At 52.2% G+C, this 24,425-nt stretch overlaps 1 protein-coding gene across 4 annotated transcripts in view; it reads right to left on the reverse strand.

Annotated features, from left to right (window-relative positions):
- TRIOBP (TRIO and F-actin binding protein) overlaps positions 1-24,125 on the reverse strand; it is a 37,538-nt gene extending 13,413 nt beyond the window's left edge. For 2 of the 4 annotated variants that reach the window (XM_050937065.1, XM_050937066.1), the window contains exons 1-12: positions 24,106-24,125; positions 22,723-22,891; positions 20,503-20,645; positions 19,898-20,021; positions 19,093-19,285; positions 18,146-18,542; positions 17,240-17,372; positions 15,166-16,329; positions 14,555-14,650; positions 1,700-1,756; positions 1,171-1,239; positions 702-791 (exon numbers count right to left, since the gene is read on the reverse strand). In XM_050937065.1, coding sequence (XP_050793022.1) covers positions 702-791; positions 1,171-1,239; positions 1,700-1,756; positions 14,555-14,650; positions 15,166-16,329; positions 17,240-17,372; positions 18,146-18,542; positions 19,093-19,285; positions 19,898-20,021; positions 20,503-20,645; positions 22,723-22,839 — 2,583 coding nt within the window. In that variant the 5' untranslated portion in view covers positions 22,840-22,891; positions 24,106-24,125. Of the gene's footprint in view, positions 1-701; positions 792-1,170; positions 1,240-1,699; positions 1,757-9,662; positions 9,822-14,554; positions 14,651-15,165; positions 16,330-17,239; positions 17,373-18,145; positions 18,543-19,092; positions 19,286-19,897; positions 20,022-20,502; positions 20,646-22,722; positions 22,892-24,105 lie in introns of those variants that run through there. The other 2 variants (XM_050937064.1, XM_050937067.1) reach the window with 2 other exon arrangements.
- Between the last annotated feature and the right edge of the window lie 300 nt (positions 24,126-24,425).

A 24,425-nucleotide genomic window follows, 5' to 3' on the forward strand; every position in this document is an offset into this window, starting at 1 on the left:
CAGAAATGAGTGATTGGTATTGCAGCAGCTCCTAGAGGCCCTGGCCCCATTGTGCCAGGTGCTGTACAGAGAACAAGATAGATTGTAAGATCTTCAGGACGGGAACTAAGTACATTATGAGATACAACAGGTGGATCAAACAGATAGATACAGGGATGGGGGAGAATATAAGGTAACAGAGGATTACGATCAGTGAGATAAGCAGCTGGTGTGCTGTGACATCAATCACAATAGAGACAAGTTGATACTATTGGTAGCAAGTGTACTATTAACAGCACATGGCAACAATACCCAGCAGTTCTTCAGGACAGAAAGGGAATGAATAAGAATTCCAGCTCCATACAGTTTCAGTGGGATAGCTGAAGGAGGCAAAAATCTAGTCATCCAAATTGGAATTAGCCTTGGTCTCTTGGATTAACACTCCTGCTCTTGCCAGAATTGCCATGGAATCACGGCCCACAAGCACTCAGGGTCCTGGCTGGCCACCTCATCTGAAAATGGCACACACAGTAGCAGCACAGCAGCTCCTTGCATCTTCTTGGAGGACTGCATTCGTTAGAGAGGGGTGAGCATTAGCAGCTTCCTGTGGACCCGGGTATCCTTGGAGGTTTCCCATACAAGAATTGATCAGCCCTGACTCCGCTTAGCTCGTAAGCTCCAACAGGAGCCTAGCACAAGTTTGCATGGCTCCAGGTACTCACATGTATCTGGAAGCCATAGTTGCGTTGCACAGCATATTCTGTCACTTCTGTGCAGGAGCGCAGGTCAATCTCACCATCCAGCTCATCAGCCTGAAACAAGCCCCAGACCATCTGTGAGAGTCCCTGAGCAAACCTCATGCCATCTCCCCAATGCCGCCAGTATCCCAGTTGGAAGCATTAATTTCTCTGCACTTCATATTCAGTCTGTGCCCACCCAGAGTATCTGTCCCATCCTTGCTGGAGCTGAGGTCCTACATTCTAGTCATTAATTTTCTTGATGCCTTTTCAGACCCAGGTACTGGAGTGGTTTCAGCTAAGCTATATAATAAGCCCTGCCACCTTTACAGTCCCCTTCCACCAGGAGCAAAGCATGCTCCCCTCCAGGAAGGGCATGAGGCAGCTCCAGGATCCCACCACTACCCCACCCCAAGGAAAGAACAACAGGTCAAAGTGTACTCTCCATGTTTACCTCCTCAGCGTTGGAGTCCCTGTAGTATCTCAGGCTCGAGTCTGTCAGCACAAACCAGTGTTTCTTCCACTGCGGACAGAACAGTGGAAGGGAAGGGAAGGGAACGGGAGAAATGAACAGACTAGATTACTGAGGAAACATGTTGGAACAAGGGAGGGTATTCTTACTGACCTTTCACCCCTCTTGTCCAGAGAGCAGCTTCCAAGTCCAACTGTCCCCTTCCTCCTCCAAAGATACCTCCCCCAACCCCCTTTCTGTCAATCAGCTGGGAGGAGGGCAGTGAGAGGAGTCTGATGAACTGTGTGATGGCGACTGGACTGCACACAGCAAATTAGGCACCCAAGCCAGGGAACCTCCTTGGCAGAGTTCAGCCACAATGAGGAGTCTATAAATCAGCAGCTCACCTCCATCTTCCCCAGCAAGGGACACAGTCACAATGGAGAAGGCAAACCTCTGCGCTCACAGGGGTCTTTGACAGGGACTAGGGAGGAGAGACCTCTGGGTGTCATGCACCTACCATCCATCTTACCTCTCCCAGCTCATCCAGTATGGACATCCATCCCTTCTTGAAATTGAGGAGATCCGGCTGGAGAGAGACGGACAGAGCATGGGGTTAACAACTGGGCTGGGACTGAGACTCGGCAGAGTTTGGTGGTCAGGAATGACACAGATTCCACAACTCCAAGTCTAGCAGTAACTAGAAATGGAGCCCCATGGTACAATGTGAGCAAGCAAGGACAGTCCAGCACCCCGCCCTCCAAACCCACATGGATTTAGGACCAAGTAGCAGGCGGGACAGGTTCTCACAGTGACAGGCAGGTATTCCTGCAAGAAGAAGCCTGGAAAGGAGGGGTTGAAGAAGTAAAGGGAGGTATGCACCAGGGAAGTTTCCACAAGTTGCTTTGCGGACATTTATTCAGAGATTTTTGGGGGGGAGGACGGGAGCGCAGAATTTTTAAAAAGCTTGCACGGCCTATGAATCGGCTCAGTTTGGAAAGGAGTTTGGTCACAAAACTAGAGAAACCCATTCCAAATCCAGCGCTCCCCCAGAGCCTGGGGCCATGCTTTGACCAACACTGATCACTTAATAAAGGCAGGAACAGCTTGACATTATCAACCCTCATCCTGGCTGTGCATGAGGTAAATATCCTTTCAGAGCAGACGGGGAAAACACGCAATGTTAAACGACTTGCCCAAGGCCACAGGGCAAGTCAGAGCCAGTACTAGAATCCAGGAACAAACTTTTCTTTCTTAAATGCAGGAGTTTGTTTCTGTGCTACAGATCACCCCCGACTGCTCCCCCAGCCTCCCCACTGCACGCACCCATATGTGGATACTATTCCAGATCACCAACAGCCATGGGGGAGGTGCCGCCACCCCCTCCAAACCTCACCCTGCTGCTGCAGCGCAACCAGTTCTTCCTCCCATTTCAGGGCTGGAACTGGGAACAGCTGATACAGGGCAACTACTCTTCCCTGCTTTACCAAGCCTGGTGAGCCAAACCTGTCTCTCCTTGAACACCATGGACTTCCGGGGAGCAACATCAGGGATGAATTCAGCTCAGTGGCTGTGTTCTCAAGGCCAGTATCTCTTATGCCCCCCCCCCCCCACCACCACCCGCCTCATTCAAGTCCCAGCAGTGGTGGTCAACCAGCAGTGGTGAGAGGGAGAAGAGGCAATATTAGAGCTGTACCTGAGAGTCATCTGTGCCAGGTCTGCCAGCCTGGGGTAGGCTGCTGAGTGTCCCTAACTGCCACATGCTCCACCCAGGAAGAGGCTGGTGGGGGAAACAACTCCACCACGGCCTGGGTACTTAGTACTCCAAGTGCTTCCGATTAATCCAGGAAACATCCACCTGGTGCCAGCTGGCAGCATAAACCCAGATCTCTCATGGCCCAACTGGGTGAAGCTTTCTCCTGTTTCATCTCGCAGGGCTGAGCTCTTGGGTTACACCCAAGGTTACGGCAGACAGCAGCAGAGTGTCGGCCTGCCCCAAACCCAACCAGCCTATTGGTAGAGGGCAGGGCCACCTGTTATTACAGCTGCAGGCCCATCCTATCGCTGTCTCCCTGGGCTGGAAGTGTCCAATTGCAGGGACAGAATATGCCACACGGAAGCTGAGACACATGGAAACTGGAGCCAGGTGACCCAGGCTTCCACTCTTCATCTCCAGCACCAAGGCTGCATGGTGGGCAGAGGCTGCTCAAGACAACATGCCAGCACAGGGAGTAGGTCAGCATGCTGCCCCCTCCCTTCCCACCACCAGCGTGCACCCTGCGCACATTAACAACTCCTTAACATGGGCGCTAGGTTTGTACAATGTGGGGAAGTCCCCAGCAGGTAAGGGGCAGAGCCCTTATACTTTGGGATCTGTGGGGTGAAGCTCCCCCCTCACCCACAGAGGAAACATTTGAAAATAAGAATACAAGGGAAAATCTGGTTCATATGGACTGGATCGAACTATGATGCTAAACCTGGCTACAGACAGCTCTGGCTTGGGCGGGTGGGTATGTGACCTCCCCCTGTCATCATCTGGTATAAAGGTGCATGGGACCTAAGTGACTTCTTTTCAACAGCACCCACATTTCAAAGGGGATGTCCCATGCAGACAGGAGTGACTGACATCCCCCTCTGGTCAGTTCCCCTTTCACTGTGACAGAGTGACAAATACAGCAGCTTGTTCCTCCATAAACAGACTTCCCGGGAAGAACTCCCCCGGGATCCTCCACCCCAAGGAGCCAACAGCCCTGCCTAGGCCCGCATTAGGAACCTATCCCCGAGAGCACCATTTACTGGGATTCACAGCATAGGACTGCATCTGTTCCTCCCTCCTCCCCCCGCCTAGATGGACTCTAGACCCCCCATCCTGAGCAAACCCCTCAATGTGAGATGAAGGGCACCCAAAGGTACATGGGGAGCTGCAACAGGCCAGAAAGGGGTCCCTGACATAAGGCTGGAGAGAGGGACCTACACAACAGATGGGTGGAACAATGGAGGGGATAGTACAGGGGAACTGGAGTCAGGACCTCGGGTGGGGATGGAAGCTAGGACCAGGGGGAGACCAGGACAAAATGGTGGACAAATGGGATGGAGGGGGCTAGGAAAACAGAGGGGCAGGGAGAAGTTCATGGGGCAGGAAGACAAGACACAGGGGCAGGATGCTTGGAGAGGGAGCCAACAGAATGGGGGAAAAAGGACTCCAGGCACAGTTTGGGGGGTGGAGGCAGCATAGTACAGTGGAGCAAGATGACTGGGGAAGGAGGCAGATCCTGGGGGTCAGGGGCACAGGTACCAGAAGGAGTGCAAGAGAGTGAGTGTGTGTGTTGCTCCCCCCACCCTCTCAAAGGCCCTGCCTCTTCCCACTCCTGACCTCACTCTGCCTGCTCGTAAGCCAGAGGGCAGCAGGTTGGGGGCTCAGCTGCCAGAATGCCATAGAGCGGGACCTTGAAGCCGGTCAGTCAGGCCACGGCATGCTCTCTCCCAGCCAGGTTTTTGAGAGAGATGGGGTAAGGTATGGGTAGACAATGGTCCTTTTGCCCTCTTCCCCCCTTCAGCGGTTGGGGGCAAATGAAGTGGGAGATAGAATGGGGGCAAGACCCTGGTTGACAGATGTGCTAAGACACATGGGGAAGTGGGGGCAATGGAAAGGAGTGGGCACAGGACTCGGGAGACAGAGAGGAGCAGGAAGACTAGGGCATGGGACAGATGGGAGGGCATGCCACTTACCTGGTTGCCACCCACCCAGAGAGTCCCTCATCCTGAGGCTCATCCAGAGAGAGCCCACCAGGGGCCCAACCAGGTGGCAGGCTTCCGCCAGGCAGCAGCTGCCTCCACCTAGACAGGCCCTCCAGACAAATAGCTCATGCTGAGGTCTGAGTGTTAATGCACACAGAGAGCACAGTTCGTTAATCCCCTTTGATCTAGGGCCCAGAAATGGCACTAGATCAAAGGGCATTAAGAAACTTAAACGTACAGAGGGGTCCACCCGGACAGTTAGCTGGCACCAGGGCAGGTTACTGTGGGAGAGGTCATACCTAGGTTGCCAGGAATCTGCCGTGCTAGGCAGCTGCTGGCTTGCCCTCGCCTAAAGGGGCCTCTGAGGGTGGGGTACAAGGAGGGAGACATGCACCCTTCCCCCAATCTTTTACTATCCTGTTGATGTTATCCACCCCACAGTCACACCAGGCTTCCCTCACATGCCTCCCCCAACACTCTTCACATTATGTGGTTGCATCTATGCAGCAGCTGCTCCCCCCTCCAATCCAGTGCCCCCACAGCTAGCTGTGAACTGGGGGCAGGGCAGGGCGAGAAATGGAACATAAAACCAACATGCTGCCAAACACATGTGAATCGCAAACAATACACTCCCACATACTAAACCAAGGTACCCTAAGGTCATATAGCAAAGCCAGCCCCACAGTCACTAGTCAATCCCATCCCTTGTCCCCAGATGCAGCATGGTATCACTCTCTATTTCACCAGATGCCCACACTGCAGCTTCCCAGAACTTCATGGTGAGTAACACATATCCCAATAAGCAGCAGGGACTTATAAATAACTGGCCAGTCAAGCCTAATTTTTTGTAATGTATATAAAAAAAATCTAAATGAACACAGGGACACAGTATGTGTCAAACTTGGATTTTAATAATGCATTTGATTCAGTTTCTTTACAAAATCTTAACCAATGAACCAGTTCCAATGGCCTTGGATAAATACCATGGTTAGGCGGATTAAAACCCAAGCATGATCCTAAAAAAAAAGGTGGGGTGGGTAAAACAGCAGTATACTGAGCAAGAGGTCAGATGTCTAGTGAGGTTGCCACAAGAATCAGTGCAAAGTCTTATCATCTTTGTGATTTACACTACCAGAGCATTAATCATCAAGTGAACTGATATTAGCAGAGAATATTTCATTGGGAGGAGCTGCAAACCCCAGAAGGGACACAGCAATGCCAGAGGACTTCAACAACATATTAGCACCATTGGACCAGATTCTGACACCCTACTCCAGCCCCCATATCCGGTATAGGGACCATAAAGGAGGCTTCAGGAAGAATTACCCCAATACAGGAACAACCTAAAGGCAGCATATGTGGCCTTGTATTGCTTCCCTTGCAGCCGCATGCGTGGGGGTGCACCAGGGTTAGGAGGGGTCTTCTTGACTGTGGCACTTTCTTTATAGCTATTTGGGGTTGCAGAGCAGCCTATAGGCAGCTGTGGGGAGATTGCCATAAGTTTTAGGACAGCCCTGGGGCTGGTACTTCAAGAGGTGCAAGAGATGTCTTAAAGCCACCTTTGCCCCCTCTCCCCCACAAGCTGCACCTTCTGTTCCAGGAAGCACAACATGGAATCTAGTCAATGGGCAGAATGCTAAAAAGAAGATTCCACTTGGAACAGCATGGGATAGTGTGTCTAGAGAAAAATATTCTGAAACACAGATTCAGCAAGACAGAGAAGCTGGAAAGCAGGGATGTTGAGGGGTCTTGGGGTGACAGCAGACAGCAAACTAGAGACAAGTTTGCAATCGGATATGGCAGCAAACAGAAAAAACAGCCATTTTAGGCTGCATGTCCAGAGGCCTTGGGCAAGGACTACTTAGCTTTGGTGTGGCTCCACCCAGAGCATTTCATTCACTTCTGTGCACCACACCCCTAGAAAGAGATTGACAAGTTGGAAGGGCTCTGGAGAAGAAGTGCTCAAGGGGCTGGAGTGACTGGTTTATAATAAGAGCAGAATATGCTTAGCCTTGCTAAGTGATGACTGTGGGGGACATGATAACAGTCTGCAAATATCTAAAGAATGTAAACACCAAAGAAGGAAAGGAATTAGGGTGGTACCAGGGGGTATAGCCAGAAGTAAGGAATTAAGCAAAGAAAGGAAACATCCAGAAGACACTTCCACAATTAGATCTATTAGGCTATGGAGTAGTCTATCAAGGGGGGTGGTGGTGCGGGGGGCGGGGGGGATGGAGGAGGCCCATCTCTTAAATTTTTAAAACCAGACTGGCCAGGACCCTATGGAAGTGTCCCCAAGGGGACAATCCTACCCTGGCTGCAGGGAGAGGGACTGGGCCCTCGTCCAGACTAACCCGCGGCATCGGCGGGTTAAAATCGATTGCTCGGGGATCGATATATCGCGTCTAGTCTGGACGCGGTGTATCGATCCCCGAGCGCGCTTACATCGATTCCGGAACTCCATCAATCCGAACGGAGCTCCGGAATCGACGCGGAGAGCCGCGGACATCGATGCCGCGCCGTCCAGACTGGTGAGTACCTCGATTTTAGAAATTCGACTTCAGCTACGTTATTCTCGTAGCTGAAGTTGCGTATCTAAAATCGATTTTAATTCCTAGTCTGGACGTGGCCTTAGTGATCTGAGGGGTCTTTTCCAGTTCTAACTTCTGGGGACCAGTATCACCTCCTGTGTTTTCCCAGACGTTCCCCAGGGCCACCGGCCAGAACCAGCTCCATTTTCTTTACCATGCACAGTGATTTTTGAAACATTTCAGCTCCAGGGAGATACCCTTCCCCCTCATCTTGTTAATATAAGGGTAGTCACGTGACAGAGGACTCAGGACAGAAGGGAAGGAAAGCTGTCCCATAATCTGTTTGGTGGAAGCAGAGTTACTCCCTCTGCTGGATCAAGGGCCCACACAGCTCCCAATTTCGTTCATGCTATGAAAACAAGTGGATGTTGTGCTTTGCCTAGCCCTGTGAGAACTGCCTCCAGGCGCAAGGATGCACAGCCCAGCCTGTCACCTCCATTATTCTGCTGTGTGCAGCAACCTTCCCTCCAGGGCCTAGGAATGTTGGTCCCTTTCCTGTACCACCCTCAGCAGATAGAGCCAACCACTGCCTCTCCCCTAAACCACATCCTCTTTTACAGTGTGTGCTGGAGGCAGCAGCACAGCAGGGTTCAGTGCAAGGGCCTCTCGCTTCTAAATAAAGGCCAAGTTCAAATCCTGAACAAGGTCATTAGCAATGCAAGTTTGGCATCCTAGTTTCTGTTTGTGTGTTTCACACATCTACCCTCCTTGATGAGGACTGAAATATCTGAGGTGGGGATCAACAGGCAGAGGTGATGCAACTGAGGACTGAGATGAAGTGGGTGGGGAGAGCTGCCTCGGTTGAATTAGCAGGAGGTGCTTGGATCAGCAAATCTGGACAGAACAGAGAGGAAAAAATGGAGCTTCAGGCAGTGCATTTGTTAAGTCTTGGGTATCTAATAGGCAGGAACCCAGCTCTGCTAGAGATAACTGCCATTCCACCACAGTCATGGGCACTGCTTGGCTGTTTCCCAAGACAGATCTCCTCTCCCCAAATCAGGGAAAACACAGAGAAGTGAGAAGGAGGGAGGGGTTAGTGATGGGGGAAGATTCACTCTATTACGGGGTGGGGGGGTGGGGAATACAACATGGCATCTCACAAAGAAGCGCCATTCCTTCACCCAGGCTGGGCAAAGTTCCCATTTATGAGCCCCTCTCTGCCTGACCCCACGTGGGGGAGGAGGAAAAGGACAGGGTGTCACCAGGAAGGACAGGAAAAGCTGCAGGATGTTGTAAGGAAGCGTAGGCTGACAGCTCATTACAGCACTCAGGGTCATCACATCCCGGCCTCCCTTGGTGCCTCCCCATCCAGTTCCACCAGGACTCCATCCAGGCCTGGCCATCAGCCCACCCCCTCACACGCCATGGGTCCCCCACCAGGCTGGCAATCTCTACTCCCTGCTCTCTTGAGAGCAGGCTGTTCTCTCCCTTCTCAAGCTGGGGTGGAGGAACAACAAACAACAACAACAAAAACTCACTGCGCTGTTCACTCACTCAGTCCTTCTCCCCTCCTGCCCCATGTGTGCACAGCCAATGCCCAAAGACACTCGCCTCAGAGCAGCCCCTCCTGTTACTAGTCTGAGAGCGCTGCCCCACCACTGACCTGCCATCGCCTGCTGGCACGTGCTGCCCCCAGAGATGGCATCATGCCTACAACCCCCTCTATCCCCCACCCCAAAGCTGACCTACCCCTCACAGCTGCACTCAGGCCACCCCGAGAACAACCCGCGCGGGGCCCCAGCAAACAGCTGCTGCTTAACTTCCTGTAAATAAGAAAAGGCAACAAACCACAAGCCCTGTGCAGTGCAAGGGGCGGTGGGGAGACCAGCCTGGGGGGAGGGTCCATGCAAGGGGGCCGGCCGCCCAGGGGCCAGTGACTGCAGAGGCGCCTTCCCAAGGCGTAAGCCAGGACCCAGCACAGCCAGGGGGTGGGTCCCGCCTACCCCAGCAGGGGAGCGCTCGGCTCCCGACCGGGCGAGCCGCACGCCCAGCGCAGCAGATGGCGGCCCGCAGCTGCACGGCGCCGGCTCGCACATGCACCGAGCAGCCCCCGCGCCAGCAGAGGCCCCAGGGCGGCTCCACGGTCCCTAGTGAAACCCACTCGGCCCCGGCCGGGTTGGCTCCCGGCGAACTCCCCGCGCGCCCCGGGCCGGAGCTGAGACTCACTGTCATGATGCCGGCTGCGGCCGGCGCTGGCCTGGAGCGGGGCGGGAGGGGGGAGCCCAGCCCAGCCCGCGCAGGGGCCCGGCCTCAGCGCTCCCGCGGCGCCAGTCCCGCCATCGGCTCCTTCCCTCCGCTCGCTCCCAGCCGCCCAGAAACTTTTCCGCCCCCTCCCCCTCCGCTTTTAAACTTCCTGGGAGGGTCCCCCCGGCCAATGGGAGGCCGCGGAGCCGGGACGCGCACACGGCCGGAGGGGCCGGTAGCCAATGAGGGAGCCACGCGGAGCTGAGCAGCCAATGAGGAAGGAAGCAGGGTTAGGAGGGGCGAGGGCGAGCCAAAGGGACCAGCAGCACAGATGCAACAGAAGTGTTAAGCCAGGTGACCCCTGCCAGGAAGAGCTGCAGGGGGAAGCGGGTGCCCGCTGCAGGCAGGCCAGGATTGCTGCCCCCACCCCACATTCACACTCAGCTCCTAGCTGAGCCCACCGCCCAGGTAGGAGCTCCCCTCTCAAAAGTTGCGCACCCACAGAGGGCATCATCCACTTGGTAGCACCTGGGATCTTCTTACTGCTGCATCCTGTCCTTCAGCAGGACTGTCAGACAGGAAAGGGCAGGAGAAGGAAAATGCCCTCTTGCCTTTAGCCTCACAGAAATGTGAGCAGAAGAGCAGCCTTACAACTCTTTACGGAGATTTCATGAGATCTCTGTAGCCCCTGACTGAATGAACTGTAATTCCCAGAAGACCAGATTTGCTGCTTACCTTGTTTACTTCTGAAATACACATCTGAACCCATTTAATATAATTCATTTAGAAACATCTTTCCTGTAACTGACTGGCAGTACAAGGGGAATAAAGTCAGAGAACGTGCTCCTATCTAACCACAGCATGGCTGAAGCTGGCAAGCTGAACACAAACCCTGGATGAGCCCTCCCCCCTCTGCCCACCTTCAGTGTCCCTACCCTCTCCCAGGGCAGAGCTACCTTTATACACACAAGCCCTTCTCCCTCTGCGACATCCCCATCATCTACCATTACACTGGCTTATCTTTTGCCCCCTGCACCTGGCTCCATGAACCTCAGATACTGGGAAATTGGCACATGGTTACAGATATCTGAGAAAGGATCATATGCCCAGCAAAGCCTCTGACTGGGCCACAGCTCTGGATTTTGCCTATAGACAGACAAGGTGGGTAAGGTAACATCTTTTATTGGACCAACTTCTGTTGGTGAGAGAGAGAAGCTTTCGAGCCACATCTGAAGAAGAGCTCTCTCGAAAGTTTGTGTCTCTCACTAGCAGAAGTTGATCCAATAAAAGATATCTCATCTACCTGGTCTCTCTCTTATCCTGGGATCGACATGATATTGCCTATGACCATTTGCAACCAGATTGGGGGTCTTTAAGGGACTGGTCATAAGAACATAAGAATGGGAATACTGGGTCAGACCAAAGGTCCATCCAGTCCCGTATCCTGTCTACCAACTGTGGCCGATGCCAGATGCCCCAGAGGGAGTGAACCTAACAGGATCTCTCCCCTGCTATCCATCTCCACCCTCTGACAAACAGAGGCTAGGGCCATCATTCCTTACCCATCCTGGCTAATAGCCATTAATGGATTTAACCTCCATGAATTTATCTAGTTCTCTTTTAAATGTTGTTACAGTCCTAGCCTTCACAACCTCCTCAGGTAAGGAATTCCACAGGTTGACTGTGTGCTGTGTGAAGAAGAACTTCCTTTTATTTGTTTTAAACCTGCTGCCTATCAATTTCATTTGGTGGGCCCTAGTTCTTATATTATGGGAACAAGTAAATAACTTTTTCTTATTCACTTTCTCCACACCAGTCATGATTTTATATATCTCTATCATATCCCCCCTTAGTCTCCTCTTTTCCAAGCTGAAAAGTCCTAGCCTCTGTAATCTCTCCTCATATGGGACCTGTTCCAAACCCCTAATCATTTTAGTTGCCCTTCTCTGAACCTTTTCTAATGCCAGTATATCTTTTTTGAGATGAGGAGACCACATCCGTATGCAGTATTCAAGATGTGAGTGTACCATGGATTTATATAAGGAAAATAAGATATTCTCCATCTTATTCTTCATCCCTTTTTTAACATCCTGTTTGTTTTTTGACTGCCTTTGCACACTGTGTGGATGTCTTCAGACAACTATCCACAATGACTCCAAGATCTCTTTCCTGATTAGTTGTAGCGAAATTAGCCCTCATCATATTGTATGTATAGCTGGGGTTATTTTTTCCAACATGCATTACTTTACATTTATCCACATTAAATGTCATTTGCCATTTTGTGAGAATTGAAGAGGTATATGTTGGGGTCAGGGTGAAGTGTAAGAAGGAAGGGTGGTCCCGTGGTTAAAGCAAGCATTGGATTGAGCCTCAGGAAGTCCTAGTCAAATTCCTATCTCTATCACAGGATTCCTACCGGACTTTCTGCAGGTCATTCAATCTCTCTTTACCACAGTTGCCCTGTCTGTAAAATTGAGCTAATAATCTTTCCCCAGCTCACAGAGGTGTTGTGAGGCTAAATGCATTAATGTGGGTGCTGCACCCAGATACTATGGTAACAGGGGTCCATCAAAATGGATAGAGATTGGTTACCAGTGGTCCCTAACCTTTTTCGTCTGGCGGGTGCCAGACGACAAGCCACGGAGGACCGTGGCGGCGGACGAGCATCTCCCGAAATTCTGCCGACAAGCGGTAATGTCAATAGGAATCGCTGCCAAAATGCTACCGACAAGCGGCGTCATCCAGAGGTGTCTCCGCCGAAATGCCGCCATTTCCGCAGCATTTCAGTGGTGACACCTCTGGTAATGCTGCTTGTCGGCGGCATTTTGGCGGCTGCTCGTCTGCTGGCCAGTAAGCGGGAGCACTTAGATGCCCCGGCGGGTGCAGGCACCGCGTTGGGGACCCAACGGTTAAACCATGTATTTAAGTACTTCAATACTATGGTGACAGGTACTATAGAAAACACTTAAAGAAGTGTGACTCTTGTGGCCCTCTACTTCCTTCTGTGTTCACCAGCCTGGCCAAGAGAGGAGGGCACTAAGAAAGAACGCCAAGGAAGAAAGAGCACCTTCCCTCAGGACTCAGAGTATGGCTACATTGGGAATTTCAAAGCGCTGCCCTGGCAGCGCTTTGAAGTGTGAGTGTAGTCAGAGCGGCAGCGCTGGGAGAGAGCTCTCCCAGCGCTGCACGTAAACCACATCCCTTACGGGTGTAGCGTGCAGCCCTGGGAGCCCCGCTCCCAGCGCTGCCGCCCTGATTACACTGAAGCTTTACAGCGCTGTATCTTGCAGCGCTAAGGGGGGTGTTTTTTCACACCCCTGAGCGCGAAAGTTGCAGTGCTGTAAAGTGTGAGTGTAGCCATGGCCTGAGTCTGCTTTCAGCTGCACAAGTGAGGAAAGTAAGCAATAGGAGCTCTAGGAAGGGGAGGAGAGAGTGCTGGGCCTCCCTCCAAGTGACAGCCTGGTACTCAAGAGTATTAGCATTTTAATAGCCCCTGTGGGGGAGATGAAGGGTGGGAGGGGGTAGGGAGAAGGAAAGATTTGAACCCTGGCTGCTGTTTAGCTAGAGCCAGTTCTCTCATATGGCCAGGGCCCCAGGACACTGCAGCATTGAGAAAATGCCCCCTACAAAGGAAGGAAAAACACGCCAGAAGCAAATTCAGTGTTGTTAGCAGAAATAATACAAACTTCAGAAGAGGGACATACACACAATCCCCTTGTACTGGGTGGCTGGTTCAGAGATGGGGGGTGGGATACAGAGCCTTTCAACTCTTGATCAAGAGTTTCATGGCTCAGGGGACTGGGAATGGCATGTGGGTCACCCCTTCAAATCCAACCCTGGGGGACACAAAGTTCAAGGCATTCCTGTCTGATGCTTCATGTGAAATGAGTTGATAAGTCACAGTCCAGAGCGAATGGATGCCCACATCCCACAACAAATGTACTCTCATGATCCTCCTCCATTGGCCCCCTCCTTGACATTCTCAGCAGAAGTGCGAATGGGCCATGGAGGCAACTCCCGTCTCTCCATGGAGACAACTCCCCTCTCTCGGGAGGAGATCTTTCTGGGGAGAGCTAAGGCACACTGAAGGGGAGGGAGGCAGGGAACAGAGCACTGCCGGTGTCTACACAGCACATGACCTGGGTTCAACAGAAGATTCAGGCTCCAGAATGATCAGATAGGCTGGTACCTTTCATCAGCATCAAATTCACTTGAGAGATCATCACTAAATCACAGGAGCACCAGCACAATAACTCACTTTTAATTCTATTTGTAAAATAAGCCCCTTTCCCTTATCCATATGCAATGGTCAACTACACTTTATTTATCGTAGGATATGAGAGAAAGAGAGAGGTTGGGCTGAGCTCAGCACTGGGAGCCAGAAACTCTCGCATTTTAAACCCAGTTATGCCACCGACTCTCTCTGTGACCTTGGGCACATCACTTTGCCACTCTGTGCCTCAGTTTCCCCACCGGTGAAATACAGGGAGTAATGTTTTCCTGCCTAATGGAGGTGTTGGAAGGATTAATTAGTGTGTATAATGTGCTAAAGAGCATGGAAAATGTATTGGGAGAGGGGAGATGCAATTGCAGATACATTTACCCACCTCTCACAAAAACCAGCAATTCAGTACCTCACAGCTGCCTTTCAAGCAGAGACTCACTCAGACACAGTGTCAGAGAGAGAGAGAGGTGCTGCATGCTGAGACAGCACCTGTGTGAGAAGCCAGCTAGCCTTTGTCACAGAGAATGGCCCAGCCAATTCCTTGTCATCCTACTCACTCTGGGAGCTTCTGAGAGGTTCCCTCATGCACATACACCACGCACTCTCTCCCCCCCACCCGTCCCCACTTCTTCCCCAGTTTCTTGAGTACCTTGTGGCGTCGCCCGTTAGTGTTCAAATAAAGATCTTGGCTTCCCATGGAGCTGGTACTGTTGAATGGTCGGGTTGTGCCTCGATCTAGCTGGGACTACAGGGAGAGAAATCAGGATCTAAGCCCTAGGATTCTGCCCTCTTTTTCCATAAGCATGTGCCCATCTCCCAACACACTCCTGGGGAAGTTCATCCCCACAGTGCTGAGGACAAAGCACTCTTCATTCAGGCCAGTAGGGGACACCAGGGAAAAGGGAAACATGCAAGGGAAGAGCTCTATTTCTGTCCTGGACAGCAGGAGGCATCACAAGGAATGGGACAGAGCTAAACACCAGAGAAAAAGCCAACCTCTGTGCTATTCACTGGGTGGGGCTGCAAGGAATGGGATTCTCTCTGGAAACTGAGGATTGATTGCCAGGGTTTGGATCTGCTGGGGGAAGGGTTCTCATCAGCCACTGGTTCCCTCAGGACTCACTCCTCCAAAGTTCTACTCACTTGAAGCAAGAGGGTCTCCTCTTTGCCCCTGTCATTCTCCAATTACTTCTCTGAGCTTAGGTCTAGGGACAGCTCATGGCTCTTCCAGTCACTCTCTAACCATTGACTTGGACTCACCGGGCTTTTGATCTCTAGTTGGTGCCCTGAGCTCACTGAATACAGACACTCTCCTTGGCTTCTCCAGTCCCTTTCCAGCTGTTGCATTGGATTCATGTGGCACAAGCACTTCTCTTGGGTTTTCCAGTTGTCTTCTGATCTTTGAATTTGACTCCTGGAGCACAGAGCCTCTTCCTGGCTCCTCCAGTCCCTCTCTTGCCTCCCGGTTGGGCTCCTGGGGCACAGGGTCTCTGCTTGGTTCCTCCAGTCCCTCTCCGGCTGCCTGGTTGGACTCCTGGGGTGCAGAGTCTCTGCTTGGTTCCTCCAGCCCCTCTCCGGCTGCCTGGTTGGACTCCTGGAGTGCAGGGTCTCTGCTTGGTTTCTCCAGTCCCTCTCCGGCAGCCTGGTTGGACTCCTGGGGTGCAGGGTCTCTGCCTGGCTCCTCCAGTCCCTCTCTGGCCTCCCGGTTGGACTCCTGGGGTGCAGGGTCTCTGCTTGGTTCCTCCAGTCCCTCTCTGGCTGCCTGGTTGGACTCCTGGAGCGCAGGGTTTCTGCTTGGTTCCTCCAGCCCCTCTCCGGCTGCATGGTTAGACTCCTGGAGCGCAGGGTCTCTGCCTGGCTCCTCCAGTCCCTCTCCAGCTTCCTGGCTGGACTCACGGGGCGCAGTGATTTTCCCCGGCCCTTCTGATCTCGCTCTGTACATTTCCCCAGACTCACAAGGTGGGGTTTCTCCTCTAGGCTCTGTCGCGAACTCATGCATTTTCCAGCACTCACAGGGTACAGGGGCTCTTTTGCATCCTTCCACTTTCTCTCAGTGCTCGTCACCAGACTCACAGGGTGGGTCTCCTTTGGGCTCTTCCAGTTGCTCTCTGGGTGCTTCCCAGGACTCAAGGAGCACAGGTGCCCCCCTCGGCCAGTCCAACTGTTATCGGAGCTCTTCCTGGGGTTTGTGGGGTGCAAGGAATCCCTCTGGCTTTTCCAGTTACTGTCTGTGTGTTTTCCAGGATTCGAGGGCTGAGGAGAAACCCTTTCTCTGTCCATGCACTTGTCTGTACTCATGTGGCACATGGAGTCCACTCGGCTCCTCCAGTCTCGTTCCGATCGCTGAGCCGGGCTCACTGAGCGCAGGGCCTCTCCTTGGCGTCTGCCGGGCTGCTCCAGCTGCTGTGGGGGCCTCTTGTTCCCCTAGGAATGAGATCAGAGGAAGGATAAACGAGTGAGTTCTCTAACGAGCTTGTCCACATCCTTCATGCACATTCGGGGAAAGAGGCAACTAGCACATGGAGACCATTCAGTTCAGAGGTTCACCGATTTCAAGGCTAGAAGGAACCACTATATAATATCCTAGTTGGACCTCTTGTATAAGACAGGCCATAGAACTCCCCCAAAGGATTCCTGTATGAACTAGAGAAGATCTTATCGAAAAACATCCAATCTTGATTTAAAAATTGCCAGTGATGGAGAATCCACCCCGGACCATGGTAAATTGTCCCAGTGGTTAATTATCCTCCCTGTTAAAAAATTACATGTTATTTCCAGTCTGAATTTGTCTACCTTCAACTTCCAGCCACTGGATCTTGTTACTCATGGCCTACAAAGGAAGGGGCACTACTGTATGCCAACAGAGTCATTGTATTACAATGGGGGGCAGTAATGCACAGACCTACCTGCAGCACTTAGCTCAGCCCAGAGAGGGAATTTTCAAACATCAACATGTCTTATGCTCCAGTAGGGGGCAGTGGCGCGCACATGCATCTGCACATAGGCAGAGCTGCCTATCCCATGCCTAAAGAAGTGGCCCCTCTCATCCAACCAGTGAAGGAGCAGTGGTCTAATTTTGCAATAGGGACAGCAGTGGGGCACACACAGACAAAGGAGATGGGGAGAGAGAAGTATCTGGGAATCAAGTGGAAAGGGAGGAGTGGAGGTGATGATTAGAGAAGACGACAGAGTTGTGTGGCACAGAGAGAGAACGGAAAAAGTGATGGGGACAAGACACAGCTTGGGAAGGTGTTTGCTGAAAGGAAGCCAGGGCTGGACCGTGCCTACGGCTCTCTGGCTAAGGAAGGGGCTGGTGATGAGTTCAGCAACTCACCTCTCTATACAGGGTGGGGCTAGACTGGCTCCTGCCTAATCGCCCTTCTTTGGCCAGCTGTGGGGTCTTGCCATCCAGCCGGTCCAGGAGGCCGTCCTCCAGGGCCTGGAACACCTCCAGCGTCTCAGACCTCCTAACAGCCACACACAAAGACAATCACAGGTGCTCTTCTGTCTGGGCTTCAAGAGGCCCCCAGCCCAGAGTCCTCATCAGCCCTAACCTTCACAGACCACAGTAGGACAGAGACCGTGATTCCATATTTCTGAGTTTGAGTTCCCTGCTCCATCAGAGTCTAACACGAACTGCTCTGTCTGTGCTCATGCCTGCCTCCCATCCTGAGCTCTCGTCTACATCAGCCATCCTCCCCATGCTCTGCACTCCTCAACTACCCGTATCTCCTCAGACCCAATAGACTCCCTATCTCCCCAATGATCCATAGTCATGCTCTCCACTCCCCACCATGGCTCCTTACTCCCTCACGTTCTGTACCTCAATAATGCTTTCCATACTCCATCTACTCCTCCTGTTTCCTACCCCATCCACCATACTGCCCACTCTGTTTTTACTTCCACTCGTGCTCTCCATCCACCATCATCTTTTCTCCCCATCTATACTCGGTCTCCCTCCATTTCCTCACCTCGCTAGTTATGGGCACTATATCTTTAACACTCAGATATGGAAGTTCCCAGGAGGCCCCTCACAGAGAGATGGAGGCCCTGCCTCAAGCCCTGTCTACACTAATCTTTAAATTGAGTTTAAACATGGCTCTCTAACTCAGTGTGAGCACCAATGGGAGGGGCTGACTTGCAGGCATTCAGCAGAGCAGTGGGCACTTACGTACCTCCAAAAATCAGGCTTTCAGCGATACCAACCCAGCACACACCGACACCCGGCTCCATGTCTCACCTGCGCTCGTATCCAAAGATCCGCTCCACCTCTGCCCGGCCCGGGCTCCGAGTGCGGGAGCTGCTGCGTTCCTGTTCTAATGCCTCCCTGTGACTGATCCGCTTGGGCTTGGGCAGATCAGCCAACACCATGTATTTCTGCCGCACCAGGGCATGTCGCCCCTCGCCGCCGCCCCTCTTGCATCCAGGTAAGTCAGAGTCCAGTGAGCTGATGGAGGAAGTGAGATGCCTGCCAGTCCTTACTGGCTCACTGCGTGTGGGCAAGGTGCTGTTGCTGGCTCTTGGAGGGGAGGAGACCCAGTTGGGGTCAGATTTACGGCGTTCCAGAGAGAAATAACTGCTCTCCATCTGATGCTTTGCCCAGCCATCCCCAGTGCTCTGGCTCACAGGACTGGATTCTGGGCGGGAAACAGAAGATTGAGGTTAGGGCAGCTCCAAGAGGCAGATACATCCCCTCCCTCACACAGGAACAGCGTGGCTGAACCGGCAGTGGTCAGATCTGATACAAAGAGGATATTGGGTTGAGAGCCAGAGACAATCCAGAATGACATGGATAAGACCTAGTGTCCTGCAGATACTGCATTCAGAACTGCAGGTGCCAGGCTGAGCTGAGGAGCACCAGAAACCACAAAGACTCCAAAACCAGAACTGCATGGGCATTGGGTTGAGAACTGCAGGCGAGGCTGAGAAGCACAGGGACACTGGAGCAAACCTGCACAGACCCCGGGCTCTATTATTACTATTTATCACGTTTATTACAGTGGTGCCTAAGGACCAGCTGAGACTGGACCCCATTCTGCCAGGCACTGTACAGAGTAAGAGACAATCCCTGCCCCAAAGAGGTTACAATCTAAATAGAGCTTGAACCATAGACTCCAAGACCAGCCCCACATGGAGAATGAGCCACCTATATCCAGAACTATGATCTACGGTGGGAGAAAAACAAACCTGCTTTCTGAGGGGAGATTTCTTTCATGAATCTCTGGGACTCTGTTCTCCCCCAGGATATGGTCTGACCCCATCTGGGTCTGTCTGACTGCAGGGCTCCAATCTGTACCTCTTTCCTCTGGCCTGCATAGTTCATTGTGTCTTGTTTGTCTGATACCAAAATGCTGTCCAGCAGCCTGGTCATTTCCCAGTCCTGAAGAATGAAACAGACCACGTCAGTACACAGCCACTGTCCCAGCCTCTTCTGGCAGGAGGTGCTATGGGGAATGATGCAGATACACGTGATGTGTGGAGCTCACAGCTGCTTCAATCTCAGTCTCTTCCAGCAGGAGGCACTGCAGGGAGCAGTACAGATCTGCTAGCTATAGCGAGTACATCAGTACTCCATGGGCAACCTCCGTCTTCAGCAAGCACGATAGGGAATGGTGTAGGAATACCGGCTTGGGCGAGCAATGAGTCATTCCTGTCCCAGCCTCAGCCAATACGGGGTGCTGTGAGGAATGGACTGAGCACTGAGAATAAATGTGGACTCCCAGCATTAGCTGATGTGCTCTTTAGGGGAGTTTACTTTGTAGGTGTTAAAGGTCCCTTGGGACTGTCCCTATGACATCAGCATCTATCCCTCCCCAAACCCAATTACCCAGCACTCTGCAGTTCCCCAGAATATCTCAAAATGGGCCTATTTACCCTTTATCACTGAGGTTCAGCTCATCTCAGAAGGAGCCCAGGGAAAGTGGTGCTGAGGGGTTAAGGCACAAGGAGAATTAAACAGCCCAATCCAAAAGACAAGATGATCCCATCTCACCCCCGAGAGTGTGGCACTGGTTCCGGTACTGGTGTCGGTGCTGATATCAGTTTGGGTGCTGGTTTCTTCATGCTCGCCCTGGGCTCGGCTGCTGAGCTGGGTGTACGCCAAGCTCTCCTGCCAGCTGTGAGTCAGGGAAACATAAACAGCTGGTGGTCTCTGTACAGCTAAATGTGTTACCGTGGGCTGGCATGGAGAGCTGTGTGAGTGCAGCTCTGCTGAATTGGCCCAGCAGAGATCCAACTCCTCAATCCCCAGAGCAGGGCCAGGCTGGGCAATGCCAGTGAGAGCTCGCCACATGTCACACGCTGCCAGTGGGCCTCAGCCTGGCTCTGGAGAGGCTGAGGAAGAGGGAAGTCCATTCTCCATGGCCCATGCAGCCCTTGGCCTCTACTGAGTCTGCCAATGAGAAGCCTGGCTAGTGGACTGGTGATGGTGGGTTTTCAGAGTTTGCCCCATCTGCCCCTTGCACGACCTGCAGAGATCAATGGTAAGACACCTGCCTCTCTTCTCCTATCATGGGATGACACCTACCCCTCCTCTCCCCTTATTATTTACCTAGCAGGGATCAGTGTCAGGGAATTCTCCCACGGTGCAATACTCACTCCTCAGTCCTGTCCTTGAAGCCCACACATACATACAGCTCACACTGGGGAGCTAAGATGCACAGGGGGTCCCAAAGTCCACCTGGTTCTGGCCCACTGGTGGCATCACCGTGTGGGGCCTCCACAGCATGTTCCTCTGGCACCTGCAGGAAGCAAGGGGAAGTACTGCTGACTCCATCGTTCCAAGGGCTCGTGGAGAAGTTGTCTTTCTTATCCGTCTCATCCTCCTTCCAAAGGACCTTTCATTCCTACCCTGGCTCTCAGGGCATCTCCCTAACACCAGCTTGCCTCCGGGAGTGCTGGATCCCCTCACTGTTCCATGATCTCTCACATTCAAGCTGTTCTTCTCCTTCCTCAGCAGTCCAGAGAGAGGCCTAGCGAGGCCCTGTTGGATGCTGGAGCTGTTAACTTCCATCTCCTGGGGCTGCAGTCACCCCAAGACGGAGATCGAGTGAGGAAGAAGAGGGATGGGGCACTGAACCCAAGCGAACACTTCAAGGGCATGGAAGAGGAGAGGGATATCTGGGATGTCAGGTCAGGGGGAGAAAGGGGGAACCTTCCCAGGGGAGCCCCAGGACTTAGCTTGATCAGATAAGTGCCCTCTGATATAGCTGTCTCCTGCAGGCTCACCAGACAAGTGGGAAATGCCAGAGTATGGCTTTGCTCATGAGATCAGACATTGCCCATCACACGAGAACCGATGCCCCGACTGGCAGGAGTTGCTCATCACCTGCATTCCCCCTGCCCCTGGAGGATTTTTGCCAAGGGCCATAGGGCAGGGCAAATGCTTTCCTGGCAAAGGAGGGTGTAGTCCGAAGGGAGGACTGGAGCCAAAGCCCCTCCCCCCTGGCTCTATAGCGGCTCTGATATTTCCCCAGGGTGCTGGCCTCCCACTTCTCCCCAGCCCAGTTACCTTCCCGGCATAGGAGCAATGAGGGGGAAGGTTCCTAGCAGCCTGGCTGTCAGCGCCGCTTTCCCTCCATTGTGTCGCCCTCGCTGGGATTCGCTCAGAGGAGACAGCTCTGAGCAGATCGCAGGCAAGGCGGCAGTAACTCTAGAAGCCCAGGCCCAGAGAGAGTGGGAGCCTCATTACTATTTCATAATCCTGGGCTGATCACTCCCAGAGAATAATGAACAATGCGAAGCCCTCTGTGAACATGAAACCAGCTGGCACTCCATGCTGGAATGGAGCGTCACACTCCCCCACTAGCAGCAGGGCAAGGAGCTGGCAGGTGACACACCTGGCCCACAGTGCATTTCTAAAGTGAGTTTGGCACTGATCAAATGTGTCTGATCAACAGCCCGGGGTAGGGTGACCAGATACCAAATGTGAAAAATCGGGATGGGGGTAGGGGGTAATAGAAGCCCATATTAAAAAAAGCCCCAAATATCAGGACTGTCCCTATAAAATCGGGACATCTGGTCACCGTAGCCCGAGGAGACCAAAGTCTTTTGTCCCTCAGACATGTATTTCAGGGACAGCTGCAGTGTGAGCCTCACTGGAACCAGTCCTCACTAATGCACCTTGCCCTGCCCTGGGGACGAGAGGAGAGTTCGGTCTCCATGGTCTGTTCGGACCCTGGCTTCTCTGCTGAGACTATCAGCAAGGGGACCAACCAGGGTCAGTTGTGATGTGGGTACCAGAAGCCATCAGCCTACTAACTTGGGCTGATTCAAGCAGTGACAAGGTGAAAGGCTCAGTATCCTTTCCCCATCCTGTACCAATGGCTTTCCTCAAAAGGAAGATTTTAAACATATGGCAGAACATACACACACACAGCTTTAAGCCTACAACTCCATCTTGATGCGTATCGGCTCCAATATTTCCATCCTACCTTTCCCCCATACACATTATTCACCAATGCCTCCCAGTCCTGATCTGCCACCCCCTCCTGCTATTCCAGCTCTGGGACTCCCCATGCAGCACTGCCAATGCATCTCAACCCTGACTCCCAGCCCTCCCTCCCAGGTAGCACAGCACTAGTCCCCCCTTTGATCAGGGCTCAGAATTCATCAAAGCACTAGGGAGTAATGAAATGATGGATTCTGTGCACTGAGGAAATTTCAGACCCCCTCCCCCCAACCTCAGTGAAATCCAAAAAGCTTCATGGGGCGGCAGTGTTGAGAATTTGCATCCACTCAGCTCAGGCAGTCACAACCCAAAACAATGGAGCCTCTCATGAAATATTCATAGCCCTCCAGGTCACACAAAAAGCTCACCTGGTTGCTGGGCTGGTGGTGAGCACCAACTGCCCGGAAACAATTCTGGCATCGGCTCTTGGCAAACACATTGGCCTCAAAGTTCTCACAGGGGGCATGCTCTACAAAATCTGACATAGTCCATGCCAGGGGAAAGACGTTTCCTCAGGTGTGCTGCTTAGGGAGGCAACTACAAAGGAAAGAAGCAATAAAGGATCGAGAGACAACACACTTCAATACCTAGGTATTCAGCTCATTTAGGAGGAGGAACTTTATTAACAGCTTGGTGTTCATTGCCCCCAGTAGGGAATGTTTTGATCTTGGGTTCCTTAGAAGGAGAAACACTATCAATATGCCAGTGTTGGCGGCCTGGGAATGTTCTTATCTGGAGCTCTTTTAGGAGGGGAACTACATCACCATCTCAGTGATTGCTGGCAGAATGGCCTGATCCAAGTCTTCTTTAAAAGGGATGGACTATATTAATACCTTCCAGCAAATGTCCTGACCGGGGGCTCCATTTGCAAGTGCTTTAGGAGCTTTAGAAACCTGCTTAGCCTTTTCCTGAGCTAATCTATTCAGACTGGTAGGATATTTACTAGCTACAATGTATCAAAAATGCAATTCCAAAGCTGGTCCTAGGAGCCATGCTTTACTTCCAAAGACTGCCTGGCTCACCACAGGCTGGGATACTCGAGATGCCACATACCCTCCCCTTCAGGGGTACTCTTCCTGTGGAGCAGCTTACCCAGTTGCTACTCTGCAAAAACTGTCTTGTCAAAGACAGCCAGCTGAAAAAGATCCCTGGTGCTAGCCTGCAGCTTCTCCTCTCATTATCGGAACTTAGAGCAGTGCTGCTGACCAGAGAGAGGTTTAATTTTCTCTCCAAAGCACCCAAACTAAAATAAGATACGGTTTTCTTAGGGTGACTGTTGCACTAATTCACTGCGTGTGCCAGGTAAATCACACACAATATCCACTTCTTTGTCCTACAGGTTCACTCCCCAAACTAGCACTACATGTTTTTCCAGCTTGTTTAATCACCATGCCTGTGTTTAGAATTGCCATGCACAGAGATTTGTTTGGAAGAGCAGGAAGAGAAAAACACTTGCATTCACTCCCAATTCCAAGCCATGGATAAAACCTTTTTTTCCCTGAGGTTTTGCAGATTGGGACGAATCAACTCTCTGGGCCTGAGGTGGCCCATCTGTAAATGGGGGATGAAACCCACCCTTTGTGAAGGGCTTGGAGATCACTAGCAAAAATAGCTCAACATAAGGGCTGTGATTATTAATACAAAAAATAAAAACAATCACTTCAGAATTGCGCAACACACTCGCCCTCTAGTAGAAGGGTATAGCCTAAACCAGCCTTCCCCTGCCCACACCCCCTCGGCACTTCTGTTACCTTGCACCAGCTCAGGCCCTGCGCCGCAGCTCATCTGCCGCTGCCTTTTTTTAAAAAAAACAATGAATGTAAACTTTCCCTGGGAAGCGGAGGAAGGCCACGCCCAGGAGTCTCTTTTTGGTTGGCTGTCGGGAGGCAGCTTATTTGGATACGGCTCCCTTAGTGGCTTCCTGCAAAAGGGCGGGGAGGGGAAGATTTGGGAGTGCGAGCCCCTTCGCTTTGCTGCTGTTCTAACTTTGAGTGGGAAGGATTTGACTTTTGTTCTGTGTCGGGGTTTTGTAACCCAGGTTGCAGTAACACTGGGCATCGTGTGATTGTTG

The sequence above is a fragment of the Gopherus flavomarginatus genome, chromosome 1, assembly GCF_025201925.1.
Source record: "Gopherus flavomarginatus isolate rGopFla2 chromosome 1, rGopFla2.mat.asm, whole genome shotgun sequence".
Classification (NCBI taxonomy): Eukaryota; Metazoa; Chordata; order Testudines; family Testudinidae; genus Gopherus; species Gopherus flavomarginatus.